At 37.7% G+C, this 23,162-nt stretch overlaps 2 protein-coding genes across 5 annotated transcripts in view; both read left to right on the top strand.

Annotated features, from left to right (window-relative positions):
• The first annotated feature begins 628 nt into the window (after positions 1–628).
• Positions 629–23,162, top strand: part of FOXN2 (forkhead box N2) — a 63,978-nt gene continuing 41,444 nt past the window's right edge. Inside the window, exon 1 of one of the 4 annotated variants that reach the window (XM_032877839.1) lies at positions 629–726. The gene's annotated coding sequence lies outside the window, so the exon portion shown is untranslated. Of the gene's footprint in view, positions 727–881; positions 1,052–2,208; positions 2,279–2,477; positions 2,501–23,162 lie in introns of those variants that run through there. The other 3 variants (XM_032877838.1, XM_032877840.1, XM_032877841.1) reach the window with 3 other exon arrangements.
• Positions 14,150–15,299, top strand: LOC116879526 (annexin A1-like). The gene is given in 2 exon segments (XM_032877842.1): positions 14,150–14,669; positions 14,671–15,299. Coding segments are annotated over 2 exon segments (1,035 nt in total). The 5' UTR covers positions 14,150–14,211; the 3' UTR covers positions 15,248–15,299.

Genomic DNA, 23,162 nt, shown 5'->3' with positions numbered 1-23,162 from the left:
ATTTAGCAAAAAACAAAACAAACCACCAGAAGTGTATCCCCAAATGGAACATTCTCTTGTTAAAAAATATGATTCTGTATTTTTCTGAAATTCTGATTTAATGGGACACTGCTGTGTTTTATCTGGCAACGCTATCTTAGCATTATGATTATTACAACGCATGTCAAAAATTTAGCTCAGTCCCTAGCACTTGGTGAGGGCTCAATAAATGCAATGTTTACTAAATTTTGGATCTGATTCCAAAGTCCTTTTTTTTTTCCACCACAAACACGCTGAGCTCAGTTTTCACTTAAAATTTCAGTCAAATAACTACTTTTAGTTCATATTAATGTTTTACCGTTCCTACAGCGCTTTCAAAGCCTGGCCAATGGCGGTAAGCTCTTGGGGAACCCCCAGAAGCTCCGGCTATTGGAGGTCTTCAGGGTAGTCCCAGAACCAGGCTCCCCCGGCGGACCGACCGGGGAGGCCACCCTAGCCCCGCCTCCACACCATTTCGGCCACTCAGGGGCCGTGCCGCGCCCCGCCGCCCTCCTATAGGTCCTTCCGGACAGGCGAGGCCTTTCCATTTTTCCCGCCTTCCCAGCCCCTCCTCAGCCCGAAAGCGGCACTGGCCCACAACGTCTCCTCCCTGCCTTCCGTGTGAACCCCGCCCTTCCGGACACTGCATCACCCTTCCTTCCCACCAGCAGTTCAGAGCCGCCGGCGAGGTCCCGGGCCGGCCCTTAGGTAGGAGGTGGGAGGGGACACCGAGGGGCGGGCCGAGCCCCCTCCGGAGTGGTCGCAAGAGGCGGGGACCAGAGGGAGGGGCGGGGCTAATCTCCTTGGCGCCGCGTTGCCATGGCATCGGGGGAGGGTGCAGGGAGGGGGAGGAAGCGAGCGGGAGGGGGATGTGGTGCTGCCGCGGCCGCCACCGCAGCTGCCGCTGCCTGCTCTTTGCCGCGTCTTCCCGGAGGCGGCTGCTGGGAGCCGTCGGGAGCAGCTGAGCTGCTCTGCCATATTGTGTCTTCCCCTGCCCGTCCCTCGCCTCCCCGCTGCGGCGGCCGAGCAGACGGTGAGTCCCGTGCGGAGTGGCGCCCTCCTGGGCGGGCGCCGCCGGGCAGCCGCGCTCCCAGCCCCGGCCCGCCGCACAGTTCCCGGGCGCGGAGGCAGCGCGTGCGGTCGGCGCCCGGCGTGGGGCGCGGAGGCGGCTGTCCCGTGACGCGCCCGGACATTTTTGTCCTGTGAGGAATTGGCGCCGGCATGGGGGTCTCCCCTGCGCTTGGCTTGGGTCCTGCGTGGGCTCCCGGGGGTGTCGAACTAAGGGGAGCGCGGCCCCGTGAGGAGTTAGGAGTTTTTCGTAAGAGGTAATGACTGCCCCGTAGCGGGTGCCGCGCGGCGGAATCCGTGACTAGGGGTGCCGGCTCTCCGGCAAGACTCGGGGAGTGGCCCTGAGGACGCTTAGGGCTCCACTCGGGGCGAATCTGCTGTTAGAGGAAGTGCCTCAAGCCCCTCGGGAGTGTGTGCAGCACCCCCTCCCCCCGCCTCCAAGTGGAGCGAGACGTGCCGGGCGTGAAGTCCTGGTCCGGCCCCGGGCGGCCTGCCTGGGCCGGGCCAAGTAGTGCCCGGGTAGGCGCCCGCCGCTGCCTGGAGTGAACTTGTTAAGCCCGGGAGCTGCCGGGCGTTGGGGGTACAGGGGCGGGTCCCGGATGTGGGGGTGGCCGACCCCGGCACCCTCTGGCCCCTCCTCCAGCGGGCGCCCTGGGGGCCTCGCCGGGTGGCTGTCTTAGTGGGGTGCGAGTTAGGGGTTTTCTGCGCTGCAATATGGACACTTCCTGTTCGCCAACTCTCTTGAGCCCGTGGTTACTTCTGCCCTTCTGTCTTGTGTCTGGGAGGGTGAGAGGTCGTAGGCTAGGCCCTCCGTGTGCTGGGTTCGCCCCACCGCAGCAGCAGCAGCAGCAGCAGCGAGTCTGAAACCCGGGAGGACTGTGGGAGTCAGGAGAAAGCGGGCCCCAGTGCATAACCCTCCATCCTCCACTGTTACTCAACTCCACCTCTTTTACCCCTTTGCAAAATGCCTCTGTTCCCATCTTGGCTCGCGGGAGTGAGCTTAGCGAATTCAGTGGGGTGCACACTCGGGATCTTCTTGGACCTGCTTTTTGATTTAGTCTCTTTAAAGCAGCCCCTGTACTTCGTTTTCACCTTACAGAAAAAAGAAAGTCTTATCATGCAAAGAAACGGCATGGTCTTTCTTCTACCCCAACTCCGCGGTGGAGGGAGGAGGAAGGTTATTTGTTTTCAGGTTAGTTTGTGCTGTTTCTCCGGTCTTCCTTCTGATTGTGACAGCCACGTGGCCGGCTGAGTGTAATAGAGTGCCCTAGCGCCACTAGGTGTGAGGCTTCACTGGTACCCGGGGCTTTGCAATCTTGATGTAGCCTCAAATCCACATTTATTTTGGTGTTTTCTGAGATGAGGAAGTGGAAAAAGCTGGACTGTTCATGTCTATCTCTGTTCCATCCGAATTGTAAGATTTACCTGTTACCTTGCAGTCCTTCTAAGGGTATATATTGACGTGGTCCTTCTAAGGGTATATATTGACAGCCTCCTATGCTGTTTTGATGATTCATCTCTAAAATCTCAGCAGTATTAGGTACCATTAAGAGGTGGTGGGGCAATAGAGTAGAACATTATGGAGTTCCCCAACTCTGGAAAAAAAGTCGTTTGTATTTTAAAAGCGTTAGTGAGAGGTTCTAATGCAATAAGAAATAATCACGTTGTGGAATATTTCTTTTTGAGTTTTATAAAAGTCTTATTTTTTTCTTCTTACATAAAAATTCTGACCTGAAAAAATATATTATTAGTGAAAATACTTGTTTAGGGATGAAATAAATACCCGTTTGATTTGTGTATGTGCACTTTAAGCTTTTTTGGGGAAAGTTTTAATAGTTAATATGAATGTTAACATGAACATATTTTATTTTAAGGAATGACATTTAATTTTAAAACAGAGGGTCAAAGGGTTGAAAAATGGAAAAAATCCAAACTTTTGGAGAGTTGGCGAATTTTAGAATTTAGGTGTAATCCCTGGACACTAACGCATCATGTTTCATTTTGTAAAAGCTTTGGTGGATTTGAATTATTTCTGTAACATATGTTTTTATTTGAATCAGTTTTACTTGAAGGGTGCTAAGCCACAGGAAACATTTAGAATGTGTAAAAGAATTATGTACAGAAGTTACAGCAGCACCCTTTATTAGAATTTAATTACGCCTTAACAACGGTTCTCAATCAATGAAGTTAATAAATAAAAAGGTTAGAGAGGCTTCAGTGCAGAAAAGATAATGTGATTGAGAAATTAGTATTATATGTTGACCACTGAGAGGAATGCTTAGTTGAGAAAGAAAAGTAAATGAGGTGATGAAATACTTATATAAAGCAGGAAGCACTGAAAACATACGCTGTCTGACACATTATTAGTTATGGGCTTCAACTATCGAATGAAACTTTAAAAAGTGCTATCCAAAGAGGACTTAACTCTTGTTCTTATGGTAGCTTAGCTACTCATAGTATGTATGTTGTGTGTTGCTTTTAGATTGTTGTCATTTTGGTAACTGGGTTTTGCACAAATGCAAAAAGTCCTCCCGAAATAAAGCTTCAGGGGCCCAATGCTTTTCTCATTTCCTAGGGAAAAAACAGAGGTCTATGATATGATCCTTGTTCTTCAGTTGAAGAGAACAGACTAACAGCAGTGAAAATAAGAATTTATATTGTGAGAGGATACAGTTAGGAGTTAAATTTTATAATGCAGGCAAGTACTGTAAGGCTTAAAAGGAGAAGGAACCTACAGGGTTGTGATTGGGGAGGCTTCTTCAAGAAATAAGGCTCTTGCTTTCTTAAGTCTAACCTATGTTATTCCACTCTTATGTCAAGCATGAATTGTATCACCCTTTATGTCAAACTGAATACCAGATTTCTTCTCAGGACTTTCCCAACTTTGGTCCCTGTCTTCTCCTATCTTATTTTCCAGTAACCTTCAGGAACTGTTCTTTAATTACTACTTAAGTGTTGTAAAAGAATTTTACTTCTTACCTTTGCTGGTGTAACATTTTTCTGTTGGAAATGTACCTGCACACATCCTCTTAACCACGCAAGAAATACTTGATCTTGAGTCTTGGCTGCCCTTAGAGCCTTAGAATCACAGAAATACAGACCTGCTTTCACTTCTCCAACTGAAAATTCTTTACCTTCTCAAATTGCATATAATTCTTTTGGCTGTAGCATTCTATACTGCCTTGTTTTCACTTAATGAATACTTTTTGAGCCCTTACATGTGGCAGGCACTGTTATAGGAACTGAAGTTACAGCTTTGAATGAGAAAAATTCCTGTGTTCTTTGTTAGTCTTTTTTTTAGGTTTTATCACCCCCAAGGAGATTATAAAGTCTTTGACCACCCAGAAGAATCTTGTTTTCTTGTGTATATGTGATATGCTTAGTGAGTATTGAATTATTTTCTGAATAAAGGAAAGGCTTATGGTATGACGTAGAGAGATGGATGCAAGGATCTTTACAAGGGAAGGTACAAAAAAGCATAAGCAATTATGGATGGCCTTGAAAGTATCACTTCTGAATTTAAATATGGTTTAGTTAAAAGAAAGTGTTTGAGCCTGGGTTTATGATAAAATCCTTGTTTGAGGAAGATTCATTTGATAGTAGTGTGTACTGCTGATTATAAACTGTGGGGTGGAGAGGCATAACTTTGAGAGGGAGGTTTGGAAGAGGAGCTTTATCAAGAAGATGAGGAGTTTAGTTAGTTGAGTGTAAGGTGAGTGGGAGATAGCAAGGAGGAAATGACCTTAAAGTGACTAAAGATTAGAGATGTGGGATAGTCCATTCAATACAGAATGACAGCTAATGTTATGAATTTTTGTCACAGAGTGAAATGAAATGTTGAGGATCAAGAATGATACTTTGGGAAACTAAAATTCAGAGGGCATTTGCTTTGGCCATATGTAACTTCATAATTAATACTATAGACTTATACTATGCCTACAGTGTGTTTTATTAATAACTTTATTTCCACAATAGGAGAATGCTATCTTTGTCTTACCACCAAACATAAAGGGACTAAAAGAATGTTTATCATCATTTACTTCCAAGAGATTTTGATTCATTCCTTATTTTCCTTACTCTGTTTTTATATAAATAAACTTTTTTAGATTAGTTTTACATTTACAGAAAAGTTGCAAGACAGTACACATGAGTATACCTTACTTAGTTTCCATTTCATTTTCGTTGTTAACTTCTTATATTACTATGGTACATTTGTTATAACTAAGAAAACAAAATTGGTGCATTTCTAATAACTAAACCATATACTTTATTCAGATTTCACTAGGTTTTTCCTAGTATGCTTATTCTGTTTCAGAATTCCAAATTCTCAGACTTTTCTTGTTTTTATGACTGACAGTTTTGGGGAGTAGTAGTCAGAAATATTAGAGAAGGTCCCTCAATTAAGATTTGTCCAGTGTTTTCTTCGTGATTAGGCTGGGGTCATGGGTTTTAGGGAGGAAGACAACAGAGGTGAAGTGCCGTTCTCATCACATTACTCCAAGGGTACATACTAACAATATGATAAAATTGATGATGATCTTGATCACTCTTTGAGGTCTTTGCCATATTTTACCCCCACCTTCCATATTTTACTGTTTTAGAAGCAAGTTGCTAAGCATAGCCCATCCTCAAGGCCTAACCTAATTTTGATTCATATATTTTCCCCCCTCAACCTAATTTTCTTTTCCATAAATAAACATTTAAACTTGGATAGATAATTTTTGAGCATCTACTGCATTTCAGTGCTAAGAATATAGTGGTGAGCAGGAGATGTCATTTCTACTTTTCTGGAGTCTGCCTGATAAAAAACATAGAATTTATCCCCTCACTTACATAGGTGTTGATTTCACTGTCAGTTATAAATGTAGTGTTATAATAATGTGTTATTGAGAATATTATCAATAAAACAGTGCTGGTTTTATTGGACAAAAATTTGATTAAAGGCATGTTGAATGAGAATTTCAGTTAATTTTCTTTTACTTTGAATTCTTACTGAAGTTCTTTCTAAAATGTTTTTAATACATTATACCTTTCACACTATTTGTACAGCCACTGAGCATAATTTATTATTTAAGTTAGAATTTTGACACAGAGCTAATATCGTATTTTTGAGTTTTATTTGTAACCTTGGAGGTAGTGAATTGAGAAAATTGATAAACTCATATCCTTGTGGTTTATCTTAAACGAGGAAATACAGAAAAAGAAGTGATTTCTTGTAAATATTTTTCTATTCCTTTTGTTTGCCCCCTGCCTTTGTCCAGCTCCTCCATCCTCAAAAGTTCAGTTTGAATGCTACCTCTTATATAGTTATTGAACAACATTTATTAATAATCATAGCAGCAATCAATACCTTTTATTGAGCACCTACTGTAGTCTTATGGAATTACACTATATACATAGTATATAGTATATAGAGTTTATTAATTTCCTATAAAAACCCTACAGGAAATATTTTTTTTCTTACTGATAAAGAAAAAGATAATGAAAAGTTATATAAATGCACTGCTGGGTATTTGAATTCAAGTGTGTCAGTCTTTAAAAATGCATTTTCTGGGGTACCTGAGTGGCTCAGTTGGTTGAGCTTCGGGCTCATGATTTTGACTTAGGTCATGATCTCAGGGGTCCTGAGGTCTAGCCACATGGGCTCCATGCTCCATGGGGCATCAGCTTGAAGATTCTCTCCCTCTGCCTCCCTCTCCCTTCTCTCTCTCTCTCTCTCTCTCTCTCTCTTTGTCTTAGATAAATAAATAAATCTTTGAAAAAATGCATATTCTATGTACCGTGACGTGAAGTCTTTAAAAAAGGGTTATTTGCCAGGATGAGAAACATCTTGATCTGTCTCCAGGAAGGAGTAGGTAAAAATACAGGGTAGGGAGAGGAAACTAATACTAATTTCCAGGACATTTTCACTCATTTGATGCCTAATTTATAGAATGCCTCATCTAGGAGTGCTACTACTTTATTGTTATAATGAGTTAAGTAACTGGTGTTAACTCCTTGGGACTCAAGGAGGTTAAATCACTTCTCAGATTGTATAAGCTTATTGGCTGATGGGTCTGTTTGATCTCAAAGCCTTGCTCTTTGACTTTTCTGGTACAGGATGCTGCTATATTTATTCATTTATTTAAACATTTGCTTACTAAATGGTCTGTATGAGAGCATAAAAATGAATATATTGAGTTCTGACTGCAAGGAGTTATAGTCTAGTGCAGTATTTCCTAAGTCGATGATAGAACCAATGTAGTAAACTGTAATCAGCATTTCTTAAAAAAAAATCGAATAGAAAATTTCTTTATTTTATTTTATTTTATTTATTTATTTGACAGAGAGAGATCACAAGTAGGCAGAGAGGCAGCCAGAGAGAGAGGAAGGGAAGCGGGCTCTCTGCTGAGCAAAGATCCCGATGTGGGGCTCGATCCCAGAACCCTGGGATCATGACCTGAGCTGAAGGCAGAGGCTTTAACCCACTGAGCCACCCAGGCGCCCCCGAATAGAAAATTTCAATGTATTGTGTATGGTAAGTGTAAAAGTGTAGTTTCCTTTTGTATCAGTTATATATGTATATCATGGTTCTCTAGGGATGTCATAAACAGCAAATAAGTTCCATAATAGGTTTCTGTTTAGGATGCTAAGGAAGCACGGTGGAAAAGCAAATAATTCAAGGAGGGCTGGAAGATGACTTTAAGCAGTTGTAACAAATGGGGAAGAGAGCCTTAAATACATCTAAAAAACCCTCCTACACTGTTGGTGGGAATGCAAGCTGGTGCAACCACTCTGGAAAACAGCATGGAGGTTCCTCAAAATGTTGAAAATAGAACTACCCTATGACCCAGCAATTGCACTGCTGGGTATTTACCCTAAAGATACAAACATAGTGATCCGAAGGGGCATGTGCACCCGAATGTTTATAGCAGCAATGTCTACAATAGCCAAACTATGGAAAGAACCTAGATGTCCATCAACAGACGAATGGATAAAGAAGATGTGGTATATATATACAATGGAATACTATGCAGCCATCAAAAGAAATGAAATCTTGCCATTTGCGACGACATGGATGGAACTAGAGGGTATCATGCTTAGCGAAATAAGTCAATCAGAGAAAGACAACTATCATATGATCTCCCTGATATGAGGGAGAGGAGATGCAACATGGGGGGTTAATGTGGTAGGAGAAGAGTAAATGAAACAAGTTGGGATTGGGAGGGAGACAAACCATAAGTGACTCTTAATCTCACAAAACAAACTGAGGGTTGCTGGGCAGAGGGGGGTTGGGGGGGGAGGTTATGGACATTGGGTAGGGTATGTGCTATGGTGAGTGCTGTGAAGTTTGTAAACGTGGAGATTCACAGACCTGTACCCCTGGGGGAAAAAAAAAAAATATATATATATATATATGTTTATAAAAAATAAAATTATAAAAAAAATTAAAAACAAACAAACAAAAAGATGTATGACCTTGGATTATTTAACCTCCCCATAGTTTTATTACCTCATCTGTGAAATGGGATCATAATACTTGTACTTAAGTACTCAATAAGTAATACTTATTGATAATCTCCTGGGTATACTTGAAAATTTGGCTGAATAATTTTGTATTTGCTGGTCACACACTTTCAGATTCTGGAATAAAAATGTTGTGATATTTCAAGTAAAAAAAAAAAAAATTAAAAAAAAAATACATCTAAAAGCCTGAAGGAATAAAAGAGCGTAGTATATTCAGGAACTTGAAGTGGTGTGAAATACTGGCATACATGAGCCAGAGTTTTCCAGGAGCTTATAGGTTACTGTACCAAAAATTTTAGATTTTACTAACCCCCTGATTTTCTAGAGTCTCATGGTATTCTTTTGTTAAAGAACAAATACATGTATATAATTGATTGTATCATATAATCCAGAAGCAGTTTTAGCAAAAGACAATTTTTTTTTTTTTTAAGATTTTATTTATTTATTTTGACAGACAGAGATCACAAGTAGGCAGAGAAGCAGAGAGAGAGAGAGAGGAGGAAGCAGGCTCCCTGCCGAGCAGAGAGCCCGATGCGGGGCTCGATCCCAGGACCCTGGAATCACGACCCGAGCAGAAGGCAGAGGCTTTAACCCACTGAGCCACCCAGGCGCCCCTAGCAAAAGACAATTTGACCTGAGGTGCCTGAGTGGCTGAGTTCATTGGCTGAGGTTGTGAACCCAGGAACCTGGAATCGAATCCCGTATTAGGCTCCCTACTCAGTGAGGTGTCTGCTTCTCTCTCTCCTGCTCCTCCCCCAGCTCATGCTTTCTCTTGCTCTTTCTCAGAAAGAAAGAAATAAAATCTTGAAAAGAAAAGAAAATTTGACCATATAACATATATGAGGTATAAAATGGTGCCCATGAATATAACTGTTGATGAAAACAATCACAACCAAAAACTGGTTAAGCAATTTTGAGGTGGCTATCAAATAAATGTTTCTCTTTTACTTTTCCTTGTGTTTTGTCATCTGTTAGCCATTGCTAGCTGACCAGTGGTCGCAGGTGCTAATGTTTTAAGAGAAACTTTGTAATTGTTCACTATTCCTTTGAATTAGAAAGACAATCATTTTTGCAGTTTTGAGGACACTTGGGCCAGCTATTGGGATATTAATGTCAGACCCATTTCAGAAGGCAGAGGTCACAGATTTTGCCTACAGCTGTTTTTTGTTTGGGTTACTTTTGTTACTTTTTTTTTTTTTTTTCCAAATTTTGCATTATTTGCCAACATTTAAATATTGGTACATTTCACATGCAATGACTAGAGTTCTGTCATCTCTGGAAAAATTGAACATTGTAGCAACAATGGTTTCCTGTTCCTACACGGTGTCAGTTGGCTAACCCTTATAGTAAGGAGTTGCCTTCTTTTTGACAGTTTCCATCATTCTCTATTGTCTAACACCAGACCAGCTTCATTCATTTGTTGCCTACCTTGTCCTTGTAAGGCATTTAAATTGCCTGTGTACTGTACATTGTGAAGAGTTTTTAAAAGGGGATTTTGGTGTTTGAAAGATCATTCTGCCATTACTGGAAAGGATAGATTGGAGGAATATGAGAAGGGTCTGGTTAGAATATTAATGCAATAGGGCAGGTGCAAAGCCCTTTCTTTCTTCTGTACCTGCAGTACTTTGTACCTTTTCTCAAAACACACACTATATATAGCTTTCTATTATAGGTGTTATTTATTTCTTCAAGTGAAGTATAAATACTTCATACATAATATATCCTGGATAAATGTTTGTTGAATTTAATTTTATTTATTTGGAAGACCACCATATTTGTTGCAAAGATGAGTTCTCCAGGTAGTTTTAGAGTATCTCTTAAAAAAAAACGCTTTTATGTATTTTTTATGTATGCAGTTAATTCTAAGAATTAGTCAATGTCAGATACTTTTTAAAGTATGTGTTACATGTGAGAAACAGAACAGGTAGGTATTCTATATTGAGATACTAGACTTTTAATTCACCATCCTGTTTGCCAAACATAAGGACAAAACATTGTGAGAAAATTTGTCTCTGTTTGCCACGTCATTTTATGAAGTTGGTTTGAAGATTATTCCAAAAGTTTTTTGCACCTGTTTTCCTTTGATACCTAGTAGTTTTAAATTAATTTATCTGTAGTTTTTGATTTTCCTAAATTCCTTTTTTACCCTTTTTTACTGTAAAATAAAATGTAGATGTAGAAAACAAATGTGTAGCTTGGTGAATTACCATAAGACCAACACCCATGCAACCATCTTTCAGGTTAAGGGATGGAATTTTGCCAGCTACCTTAGAAGCCCTTCCAAATCTGCCTCTTTCCCAAACATAACTCCCTTCCCTCAAGAAATAACTGCTATTCCTGACTTTTTTTGAAAGTCACTTAATTTTCTTTTTTGTTTTATTACCAAGTATATATCCCCAGACACTAGGATTAAGCTTGCACACTTCCTTCCTCTTCATTTCTTTTTGACTTTCCTTTTCACCTTCTTTTTTTAAGGCTTTATCTTGTATATTTACTTTTTCTTCTACTTTTTAAGTCCTCATTTCTGAAATGATTTTTTCCTTTTTATAAATCCAGATTCTTTCCTAAACTCTTGTCAATTTATTTCTGAGGTTTTATTTTGATAAATGTTTTTCTTTCAGGTCTTGTATAATTTTTTTAAGTTCATTTTGAAATAGAAGCTCATTTTTATTTCTCCTATGAGCATCCCTTTCTGGCATGCTTTATTATCTGTAGGATGTTATTGTATCCCACCCCCACCCTTTTAAAAAAAATTTATTACTCTGTGTGTGTGTGTGTGTGTGTGTGTGTTGAGTACATTTAACGTGAGATGTTTAAGTGTACAATATAATATTGTTAACTGTAGGCACTGTATTATACAGCAGATCTCTAGAATTTACTCATCTGGCATAATGGAAACTTTATACCTATTGAACAGCTCCCATTCCCCCCCCCCCTCGCTTCTATGAGTTTGACTCTCTTCCTGTTTCTTTTTTCTTATTGTAACTTTGTATGATATTCAGCCCCAATACTTGGACTTGTTTTTTATATGAAAATAGTTTTCTTGAACTTGTAGGAGGAAACTTGGTTCAGATAGCTCTTCTGACTTCACAGATTTTTTTGTTGTTTTTGTGCACCATTAAAAAAACGGAGATGCCTTTCTGAAATTTCCTGGCTCTGTTCTACTCTGACACTTCTATTTGGACCTTCTCTTTCCTGTATCTTGTTTGTCCATAACCTGCTCAATTTTCTTTTCATTCCCAGCACTTACTCTTAAGTGTAGGCTCTATCCTAGAAGACAGCCCAAGTGCCAGATTCAAGTGACCTAAGGGGACCAGTCTGCTCCAGGCCTGTATGCCTTATTGTGAACTGCTTGTACTTACTACAGAAGTGATTTTAGCTTCTCACAAATTGTCTCTCACTGCTTTCCACTGAATACCTTTTGGCTGTTTTGTACTTCTTCATACATCTCATTGTTTCCCCCCTGCTTTCTCTCACTTAGACACCAATAGAAAACAGGTTGGGGGAGGAGTGAGGGGAAAAAAGGTTGCCTGTTTGTGGTTTGTTTCAGTCCTTTGTATTATGGGGTTTGTGGTGAGACTGTCAAATAGTTTTGTTGTAAAAGTTACCCATGGGTTTTGGGTTTGCTCTCTAATTGCTCTGTTTTATGTAAAGATTCACAGGGAATCAAAAATTTGCTGCCACCAAAGCTGCCATTTTCCATAATCCTCTTCCTGATAATTTTAATTTGGGGAGTGGTTATATCTCTCCCCCCCCCTTAAATCTTGGCAAAAAAACTAATTTCTTCTAAAATTATTGCCACTTAATGCTGTCCATTGATTTTATATGTCATAGCACTCTGAATCTGTTATTTGGCCCTGATTATTTCTTCTTAGTTGAGCAAGCATTTAAAAGTCTATTAAAATCCTTTGGGAAATTTTGAAAGGGTCATGGGATTATCTTTCAGTTGCAAATAAACAAGTGTTAACGCTGTGACATTTAATGCTTTAGCTCTTTCCAGTATTTAAAAGCTAACCTACATTATTTGCACCTAGGGCTATTCTTAAATTATGGAGAAAGAATTGGTTAGTTTTGAGAACTTGTTGATTTTACTTTATATAAGATAGTAATTAAATTCAGAAGTATGAAATAATTGGAAGACTTAATGGGGTAGTTTCTTGATGTTTAGAAAAACAAAGATTTAAATTATTTATTTAAGGTAAAGATACTTATTTACAGGGGCGGCTGGGTGGCTCAGTGGGTTAAGCCTCTGCCTTCGGCTCAGGTCATGATCCCAGGGTCCTGGGATCGAGCCCCACATCGGGATCTCTGATCAACAGGGAGCCTGGTTCCCCCTCTCTCTCTGCCTGCTTGTGATCTCTCTCTCTGTCAAATAAATAAATAAAATCTTAAAAAATATATATATATAGGATATTATGGAAGGACAGAACTTAGGGCCCTGCCTACTCTGGGTTGTAGAGAAGATTTCCTTTAAGATTTTACAACTGCGATGTGAGTGATAAATAGCAGCCAGGGCAAGGTGAAATCAAGAGTGTGTCAGGCAAAAGATGTAACATTTGTAAAGGCCCTGGAGGAGGAGAAAGCATGGCCTATTCAGACATCTAAAGTGGGGAGAATCAGGAAAAGAGTGGCAAAAGGTGTGGCCAGAGAAGTTAGGGGCTAAGTCATGCCGGGTCTCATGTACCATGTAAAGGACTATACATTTGGACCTCAGGGTCCCCTTGCTGGATTAAGAAAGAAAGGGACCTTGTCAGATTTGCATTTTATGAGATTATATTTTAGAGAACAAATTAAGGGAAGATCAGACATAGATGCAGGGAGACTAATTAAAAAGCTATTGTCAGAGCCACTGTATATGTTTGTACAGCAATTATAATGGGTACCATTCATGTAGACTATTATTATAGGGGTCTAGATGAGCAATATCTACCTCCAAGAAGAAAAGCAGCCATTTTGCTGTCAGTATTCTCTGTATTATTAAATGGAACTCAACATCCATTTGGTGGCTGATCCTATCTACTGGTAGTGACAACTAGACCTCCTAGCTACATACAGCTACAGTTGATTTGGCTGTTTAGGATTTCGGTTATATTCTGAGTATGTTTATTTAGAAACTTAGTTATTAGGTTAAGTTTTACTTTCTACAATGTGCTGGAGATAGTCTATTTAATAACATAAGTATCTTTAATAATTTTTAGCATAAATGTATTTTATTTCAGTAATTAGAGTTAGTTGAGTCTTAATTTAAAATGTACTTACTTTTAATCATACTTTTAATTAATCATATTTTGTGTTTGTGATATATATTATATCAACTGGTATAGAGTCCTAAGTTTTACTTTTGCTTCCAAAGTTAATATAGAAGGCTATTAGTAAGGTAAGATACCATTTTCTGCCTTTATTAAATGTAATTTCCGATCTTGAACGTTCTTTTAAAAGATGCTTATTTTCAGTGGAAAAATTTAATTGGCTGTAGGGGATTTTACTGCATGGCTGATTGATTATGGATTATTTCAAAGGATTAAAAATAATTTCTAGACTTCTAGTAGGAAACGTTCACAGGCGAATCTCTCTTCACTGCTTTGGAAGAAGTCGGGAAAAAAGGATACTTCTTTCAAAATGGCAATGGTATCAGACTTCCTCAAACAGGCCTGGTTTATTGAAAATGAAGAGCAGGAATACATTAAAACTGTGAAAGGATCCAAAGGGGGTCCTGGCTCAGCAGTGAGCCCCTATCCTAGCTTCAATCCATCCTCGGATGTTGCTGCCTTGCATAACGCGATAACAGTTAAAGGTGTGGATGAAGCAACCATCATTGACATTCTAACTAAGAGGAACAACGCACAGCGTCAGCAGATCAAAGCAGCATATCTCCAGGAAAAAGGAAAGCCCCTGGATGAAGCTCTGAAGAAAGCCCTTTCTGGTCACCTCGAGGAAGTTGTCTTGGCACTATTAAAAACTCCAGCCCAGTTTGACGCTGATGAACTTCGTGCTGCCATGAAGGGCCTTGGAACTGATGAAGAAACTCTGGATGAAATTTTGGTATCAAGAACTAACCAAGAGATCAGAGAAATTAACAGTCTATAGAGAAGAACTGAAGAGAGATCTGGCTAAAGATACCATCTCAGACACATCTGGAGATTATCGGAATGCTCTGCTTTCTCTGGCTAAGGGTGACCGATCTGAGGATTTTGGCTTGAATGACGACTTGGCTGATACAGATGCTAGGGCTTTATATGAAGCAGGAGAAAGGAGAAAAGGGACAGATGTGAATGTGTTCATTACCATCCTTACCACCAGAGCCTATCCCCATCTTCGCCAAGTGTTCCAGAAGTACCGCAAGTACAGTAAGCACGACATGAACAAAGTCCTGGACCTGGAGATGAAAGGCGACATTGAGAAATGCCTCATGACTATCGTGAAGTGCGCCACAAGCAAACCGATGTTCTTCGCCGAGAAGCTTCATCAGGCCATGAAGGGTTCTGGAACTCGCCATAAGACCTTGATCAGAATCATGGTTTCCCATTCTGAAATTGACATGAATGATATCAAAGCATGCTACCAGAAGCTGTATGCTATCTCTCTCTGCCAAGCCATCCTGGATGAAACCAAGGGAGATTATGAAAAAATCCTGGTGGCTCTCTGTGGAGACTAACATTACTTTGATGATCGCAAGCTTCTTGATCAGAAGACTTAATCCTATCTTTTCATTCCATATCATAGACTTAAATGGGAAAGTTTTCTCAGCTGGATTACAGTCTAGCTAAATGCTTTCTGAAAAATATAGCCTATAAATCATTTTTATATCACAACTCCATATAATAGAAGTTTAAAAAAAAAACTATATTTATCCCAAGCTATAAAAACTTCATAAGCAGGTTGTTCTAGTAACATTACCTGAGAAAGATGTTTGTGCAATAGAAAATAAAATGATTTTGCAGGACAAAAAAAAAAAAAATTTCTATATAAGTAAATTTTGATGACAAGGAATACTTACCATTTGTATTCAAATGCCAACCAAATTTACTTGTATAGTTTCGGACATTACATCTGTTGACTTTCAGGTTTCTGTAACTTTGTTCCTTTCAGCATTTTTCCAGTGTGGTTGGCATAGGACTGTCAAAAAACCAAAGGGCTGGTTGGTTAACTGGTTACTGTATGGTTTGTGGCATGGTGATATTACTTCTAATACTAGATGGCATGGATAGTTCCTTCCATTAGCAATTATTTTTATTTTTTTTATTTCTGTGTTGTCAGTGTTTTCCACCCTTTAACATATTTTCCTTTGTACACAACATTGATTGCAGCCCCAAAGGTTGAAAAAAGATGGTTTTTCTAAGCTAGATTTACTCTAAAAGCTAATAGTGCTTTTTTCCCCTATCATATTTAATAACAGGTAAAGTAAATTAATGCTATCTTTTAGATGGTAATAGAAGTTTTCAAGTTATTTTGTCATCAACTTTTTTTAAACATTTATTAGAACTAGTAATTTTCCTTATCAGAGAAAACAGCTTTCACTGCATTTAGATCTTTTGTGGTACTATTCTTTTAAATAAGTATTTCTGTGTGTGAAAGGTGGGGTTATTTGCTAGCATTCATTTTGAGGAAAAGTATTTGGTCTTTATAAAGAAAATACCAGGTTTGTTGACTGGTTAGAAGCAAATGTGTTTCATTTTTTCTACTTACAAAGCTTTTGCTTCATTTTAACTTCCCCAAGAAACTGATGAAAAACTGAGACTTTTTTTTAAAAGACAAATGCTGCAACAATGTGTGGGGGAAGTCTATATACTGTGTACAGGTAGCACAAAACTATTTAGATAGAAATGGCATTTAAATCATGGTTTACAGTAAGTACCTGGGCAAGTTAGGGGTGGAGAAAAATGGATTCAGTGGAAGGTTACAACAGAATTTTTCCCCAGATTTTAGTGTTTGATGCTTTTAGCATGAGTTGGAGAAAGGTCTTTTCCTTCACTCAGTTTTATTTCTTTTTTTACCCCCATTCGAAAAACAGTTTCCCTATGAGATAAATCTTTGACCCTTTTGTATTCTGCCCCCCTCCCCACTTTCCCGCCCTTTCTTGACTGGAAAATGCAGCTGCACACATTTTTTGTGTAGAGACAATGGATCACATGCTCTGTCACCTAAATCTATGACCAAGAGGCAGTTTTATCCCTAAGAGACCATAATACTTCAGTTGTCCTGGATACATGACATCATGTAGCATTATAATCAAACACACGTCTTTTTGCAGTACATTTGGTATTTGACTCTACCCTCTAATCTCAGTATTGGATTTTATGGGGTGGACAGTATTTATAATAGAGAATCTTAATCAAAATGAAAGTTTTATTGTTACTCAGTAGAAAAGATTGAGTTCCTTCCTTTTACGTGTCTAAATTTTTTCTTACCTGAGGGTTACCAACATTATCAGATATTTTGAGTTAATGGAATATCATAAAAGTTCCAGTATGTGTTAGGTTTGTTACATAGTGCCTTGCAAATAGTATGTGCTCAATAAGTGTTACACTTTGTTTTTCTCAGTGTGGTAAATTAATAGGAATAAATTTTTTTTCTTTTTTAAAAAATGAAGAACTCTTAGGATTTTAAAAAATAATTAGTATCTGTAAACTGCTAAAATAATTTTATATTGACCTTATGATAAGTTTCTTATACTGTTGAATAAATCCTGGGAATATAGTGCTTGGCTTCCAGGGTTGAGAAAAGGTATTTTATTATGATTAATCAATGAAAATTGTTCACTCCCAAGGAGAATGGAGGTGAGGGAATGAGAGGAAAATTGAGTGGAAATTTCTTTTATAAATTTATCTTCATCAGAGAAAGCTTTAAATTATGGTAAAGAATTGAGATAATTGCCAGTCTGTGCTATTAAAATCACAAACATTTTGGAATTCTGTATTATGCCATGTAGATTTGTTTTTTTCTATGTCAAACATTGTTTAGTGATATGAACTAAGTGAAAGACTATTTCCCTTTGCTAGGTTTGTCTTAGCCTAAGTCAAATAGTTCTTTATATTGGTTACTTTAAAGTGATAGGATGAGTAAGCCGTAAATCTAAGATGGGACCTACCCTTTGGTTGCTCTTTTATATTTGCAGGATTGTTTGATTTACTCATGACATTAAGTTATTGGTAGGAAGGAAGAAGGAAAGTCAATTAAAATAAAGTTTCCAAATGTCTTAAGGCCATGTAAAAAGATAGAAATTGTAAATGCATTTAGTTAAATATAACACTCATTTGCCACATGCTTCATGAATTTACATGTTGAAGGATTTATAATGAGACTGATATTAAGTAGAAAGCTAGACTAGAAGAGTGAAATGGTGAGAAATAGCTTTATTTGTGGGTTAGATGCTGCCATGTTGTTGAAGGTTAATCATCCCTTGCTTTAACCATAGGACTGACAGCAGTCTTCTTCAGGGTTTCTCTGTACAATTGCTCAAGTGTTGGTTTCATCTGCTTCCCAGTTCTAGTAAAACATAACAGATGGCATGGTTCCTTTTCACTCTAGTGTAGTAAAAGCTTTTAACAGCAAAATTGATTTTCCTTATTACCCTTTTGGGGTATTCTTTTTTTTTTTTTAATGAGGAACTCTCTAGATTTAGGAAATAATTACTATTTGTAAACTGCTAAAATCGTTTATGTTGAGCTTATCATAATCTTATATGCTGTTGCATTAATCTAGGAAATAAGGTATGAAAAGAAATATTCAGTGATTAGCTGGCAAGGGAATGCAAGGAAAAAATTGAAATAAATTTGCTTTGGGATATCAAGAATTGATTGTCATATTTTATTTTGATGAGTATTTTTTGGTGCTTTTTAAAAAATTTCTTAATGAGAATTCCTAGGTAATGAATTAAAAATAAATTTTTAACGATTAAAAAATTATTTCACGAATAGTATCTTAGAGTTAGGGCTTAAAGAGCTGTAATATAGGTAAAGTAAAAACTTAATTGAAATTGAAAAATGTAAATCAGGAGATTTAGTTATATTGAAAAGCACTTCTTAGAAATATTAGACACATCATTAATAGAACTGAGTTAATTGCAATTATTCCTTATTTGCTATGGATCTATATTACTAAAATATACACTAAAAAAGTCTCATATACATGAGACTTGCTGGCCTGAGCCTGATTTGGGGGGTTTTAAGTAAATTTTATATTCATTAATGCATTTTTTTATGAACCCATATTTTTTTAAAAAAGATTTTATTTATTTATTTAACAAGAGAGAGAGATCACATGTAGGCAGAGAGGCAGGCAGAGAGAGAGGGGGAAGCAGGCTTCCCTCTGAGCAGAGAGCCCCATGTGGGGCTCAGTCCCAGACCCTGAGACCATGACCTGATCCGAAGGCAGAGACTTAACCCACTGAGCCACCCAGGTACCCTGAACCCATATTTTTAAAGTACTGTAGATATTATGCTCAAATCACAAAACTATAAGTAATACCTTCAAACAAGAGATTATTATCTTGAATATTCTAACTTGATAGGAATTCTGTAACAGGATAGTAGATTCTGAATTAGTTGGCTATAAATGAATGTACTATATAATATGTAGATATTTATATTCCTGTTCTGTTTGGTTATAGCTTCCTATTTGCCACTATATTTTTCTTTTTGTTATTGAGGATGTCATTACTAGTGAAAACTCAACATTTTTTTTTTTTTACTTGAGAGGTAATGTATTTTCTTTATATTTTTATAAATTACTTGTGTGTGTGTATATGAGAATGTTAACATCAGGCAGAGCTATGAATAAAGGAACTTAAAAAAGAGTTTTCGGAGTCCCTTAATAACAAAATTTAAAAAGTTCTAAAAGTTTATATGATTTGATTTCTTTTAGTCATTTAAATTAGAAAGATTTGAAGAGTTCTGTCACGTAGTGTGATTGGTAAAATACTGATATATAAAGTGCATAGAAACAAATAGAATAAGGAAGTGAAAGTCGCGTCATAAAGAAAATGATGAAATTTTTATTGCAGCATTCTTCTGAGAAGTCCTAATTTCAGGTGGCTGCCTTGCCAGTCATTGGTCATAAAGGGGACCCATCCTTAATGTTAGGATTTTTTTAAATTTCAAACTTCAGAACATGAAGTATTATTACTGATTTGTACCCTAATTTTTGTATTCAAAAGCTATATCATTTATAAATCTACCTTAAGAAGGAAACTAAAAATGACTTAAAAAATTAACAACTAACAATAATTACCATATCTCTAGCTAGTATTCATTGTACCATTACTCTCTACCACTTTTCTAAGTGCTTTATATTCTCATGTTAATTTGTATTAACAGTCTTTTGAAAATCAGTACTGTTAAAATTCTAAATTAGGTCTTATAATCTGTTGAGTGGCAGAGCTGGGATTTGAACCCAGGCAATATCTCTTCACTGCTCATGCTTTACTGCCACCAGATGTGATTATAATATCAAGAATAGTGATTTAGATTTTACTATTTTTTTGTAATATGAAATTGCTTATCCTTCACAATTTTAACTTAAGATACACTGTCCCTCAAGTTTCTGTTAAGTATTTCCTAGTATTACATGTATTAATTCCTTTCTCAAGAAGCCTTTCATTTCACAGTGTGCATACATACATACACACACAGTTGTTAGATTCTATGGTAAAATAGTATACAGTTACGGCAATAGAGCCATGAATGTAGTAGGAGTAAAAGGGTTTGGTGTGTTTTTTTTTGGAAGCTTCTTTGAATAAGGCCAAGAAAGGTTATTCTGAGTCATATATATGTTATACTTCTCTCTCTCTACCTTTTCTTCACATTGCAAGATGTATAGATAATATAATCATAATTCAGTATAGCTAATACATTAGCTTTGGGATGTATTTTAAATTTCTGTATACATTTAGGTACTTCTGACATTTTTAGAATTCATAATATATATTTCCTGTTGATCAGAAGTTACTTATTCTGTACCCTCAACTATTAAACCACAAATGGACAAAAAGGGACTCCTAAATAGTTGGGGAAAAAATTACAAAGTTTATGCATTAAACTTATGCACCCTAAGTATAGATCAATACTATATATCAATACCAGTATGTACTATATATCAGTACAATACTATACTTCATATACTTTCATATAAGATCACAGTAAGATCAGTAAGTATAAAGAACTTAGAATATAAGTATAAATACTTAGTATTATACTAAATATTATACTAAGTGAAAATACTTAGAACTAAGTATAAAGGTGAGTTCTTTATACTTACTGATCTTACTGTGATCTTTTATGAAATTCTTTTTTTTTTTTTTTTTAAGATTTTATTTATTTGACAGAGAGAGACACAGCGAGAGAGGAAACACAAACAGGGGGAGTGGGAGAGGGAGAAGCAGGCTTCCCGCTGAGCAGGGAGCCTGATGCGGGGCTCATCCCATGACCCTGGGATCATGACCTGAGCTAAAGGCAGACGCTTAACGACTGAGCCACCCAGGCGTCCCCGTATATGAAATTTAATAAACATTTTTTGGCTTTCTAGTTATAGCAGATAATGGTAATATAATATGATGTTAATGATTTAGAAATCCAAAATGCTCTGAAAACCAAAGTTTTTTCTTAGCATATTTAGTAGCAAAACATGATCTGAACTGATGTAAGACTATTAATGGTCTTTGTTTACTCTCTTCTTAGTGTGAAACTACATTTTGCTACAGAAATATTAAACACGTTTATTAGGGATTACTGCCTCAAACCTCACCAACATATTGTACAACATATCATATTTGCATTGTAGTTCCTTTCTAAACTCTAAAATATTCTGAATTCTCAAATATATCTGCCCTCAAGGATTTTAGATAAGGGATGACAAACCTGTGTAATCAGGTACAGTGAGTGCAGTACAAATGAAAACTAGGATATAATGAACTGAGAAGATTAATCCAGTAACTCAAGCATAGCAAGGTGAAGTCTTTTAGCGTAGAGCAATATTTCTCAACTTGAATGATACATGGATCTCTCTTATCTATTTATTTTTAAAGATTTATTTATTTGAGAGAGAGAGATCACAGTTGGGAGAGGGTGAAGGCAGACTCACTGCCGAGTGAAGAGCCCAGCATGGGGCTCCATCCCAAGACTGTGAGATCATGATACATGGATCCCTTTTAAAGAAAAAAAATTCAAGTCCTATTTTAAGGATCACTGACTTTAGTTCCTGAAGTTTTTAATAAGTCTTTCATTATTCTCTTTGAAAATAGTAAAATACATTTTTATGCTGTTACTGAAATAAAAGCACAGAATGAAAGTTTGCAAAACTCTTGGCCCCCAGAGTATATCAATGGGACATCCTCACTTGAGAAACACTTATAAAGTGGCAAATACTCCTGTATGGAGTCCATATAAATATACCTTACAAGTCTGTTTATAATGACAAGCCTGAATCATACTTAAAGGGGCTAAAATGTCTTTATGTCTTTAATGAATATGATTTATTTTTAAAGGGGTGAGAAGAACCACCTCTATTTAGAAAAATGTGCACAATTTTTGATAAGTACCTTCCACCTCCAGGGAAGTGTCCTGTACCTACTTCTATTTGGGAATCACTATCACAATGAGCAACTCTTACTGATAGAGGAGTGAGTCAAATCTCTCAAGTGTGTTGAAGCAGGAGAAACTTAAACAGTGCTTTAAGATACAGGATAATGCAGGTTAGTGATAGTGCCATCAGGAACTAATATAAATATCTGTTTCTAGCAGCATGGCAAACTAAATGGCCTTTCTGCTGAAAACAACCTAAAATATTCAGTAAAAATGCATCAGTGCTCTGGCACAAAAGTAAAGAATATTTAGACTGAACACTAATTGCAAACCCAGGGAGAACCCAGTGCAGTAAGCTGAGTACTGAAGCTGGCTCTTGCCTTGAGGGTATTTACCAAATCAAGTGAGTTTCTGTTTTCTTAGCCTTGTGGGGCTCAGGAACAGGAAGCAAAGCCCAGACCCAGCCAAGGTAAAACACCTAGCAGGAAATAGTCTTCCCCATTACTGTGGAGCCCCAAAGGGCTATAACTTCTAGATGTGTGATCTAGATACTCTTTCTCTTCATGTCCTTAGAGAAGACAAAGAAAGTTATAAGAATATTGCTGCTAACAGGAAGAATAAAATCACTACTGAAATTTTTTTTAACCACAAACTAGCCTTTCACACAGGTTTACTTGAATTTACACTAAGAATTCAAAATGTTTCTTCATTGTTACTACTCCTGGGACTTAACAGAAGCAACACAAATGTCACCAACAAAGAGTTGCTTTCAGTAAAGTTCTAATGAAATGAGTAGCTTAGGGGCACCTGGGTGACTCAGTTGCTTAAGCATCTGCCTTCGGCTCAGGTCATGATCCCAGAGTCCTAGGATTGAGCCCCACATCAGGCTCCCTATTCTGCAGGGGAGTCTGCTTTTCCCTCTGCTCCTCTCCCTGCTTGTACTTGCGTGCTCCTTCTCTGAAATAAATAAAATCTTAAAAAAAAAAAAAAAGAAAATGAGTAATTTGTAATAAAAATTACAAACTATCTAGGGAAACAAGGCATAATATAAGA

Source organism: Lontra canadensis, unplaced genomic scaffold, assembly GCF_010015895.1.
Source record: "Lontra canadensis isolate GAN:19392208 unplaced genomic scaffold, GSC_riverotter_1.0 scaffold61, whole genome shotgun sequence".
NCBI lineage: Eukaryota > Metazoa > Chordata > Mammalia > Carnivora > Mustelidae > Lontra > Lontra canadensis.
This window is presented reverse-complemented; position numbering and strand designations above follow the sequence as displayed.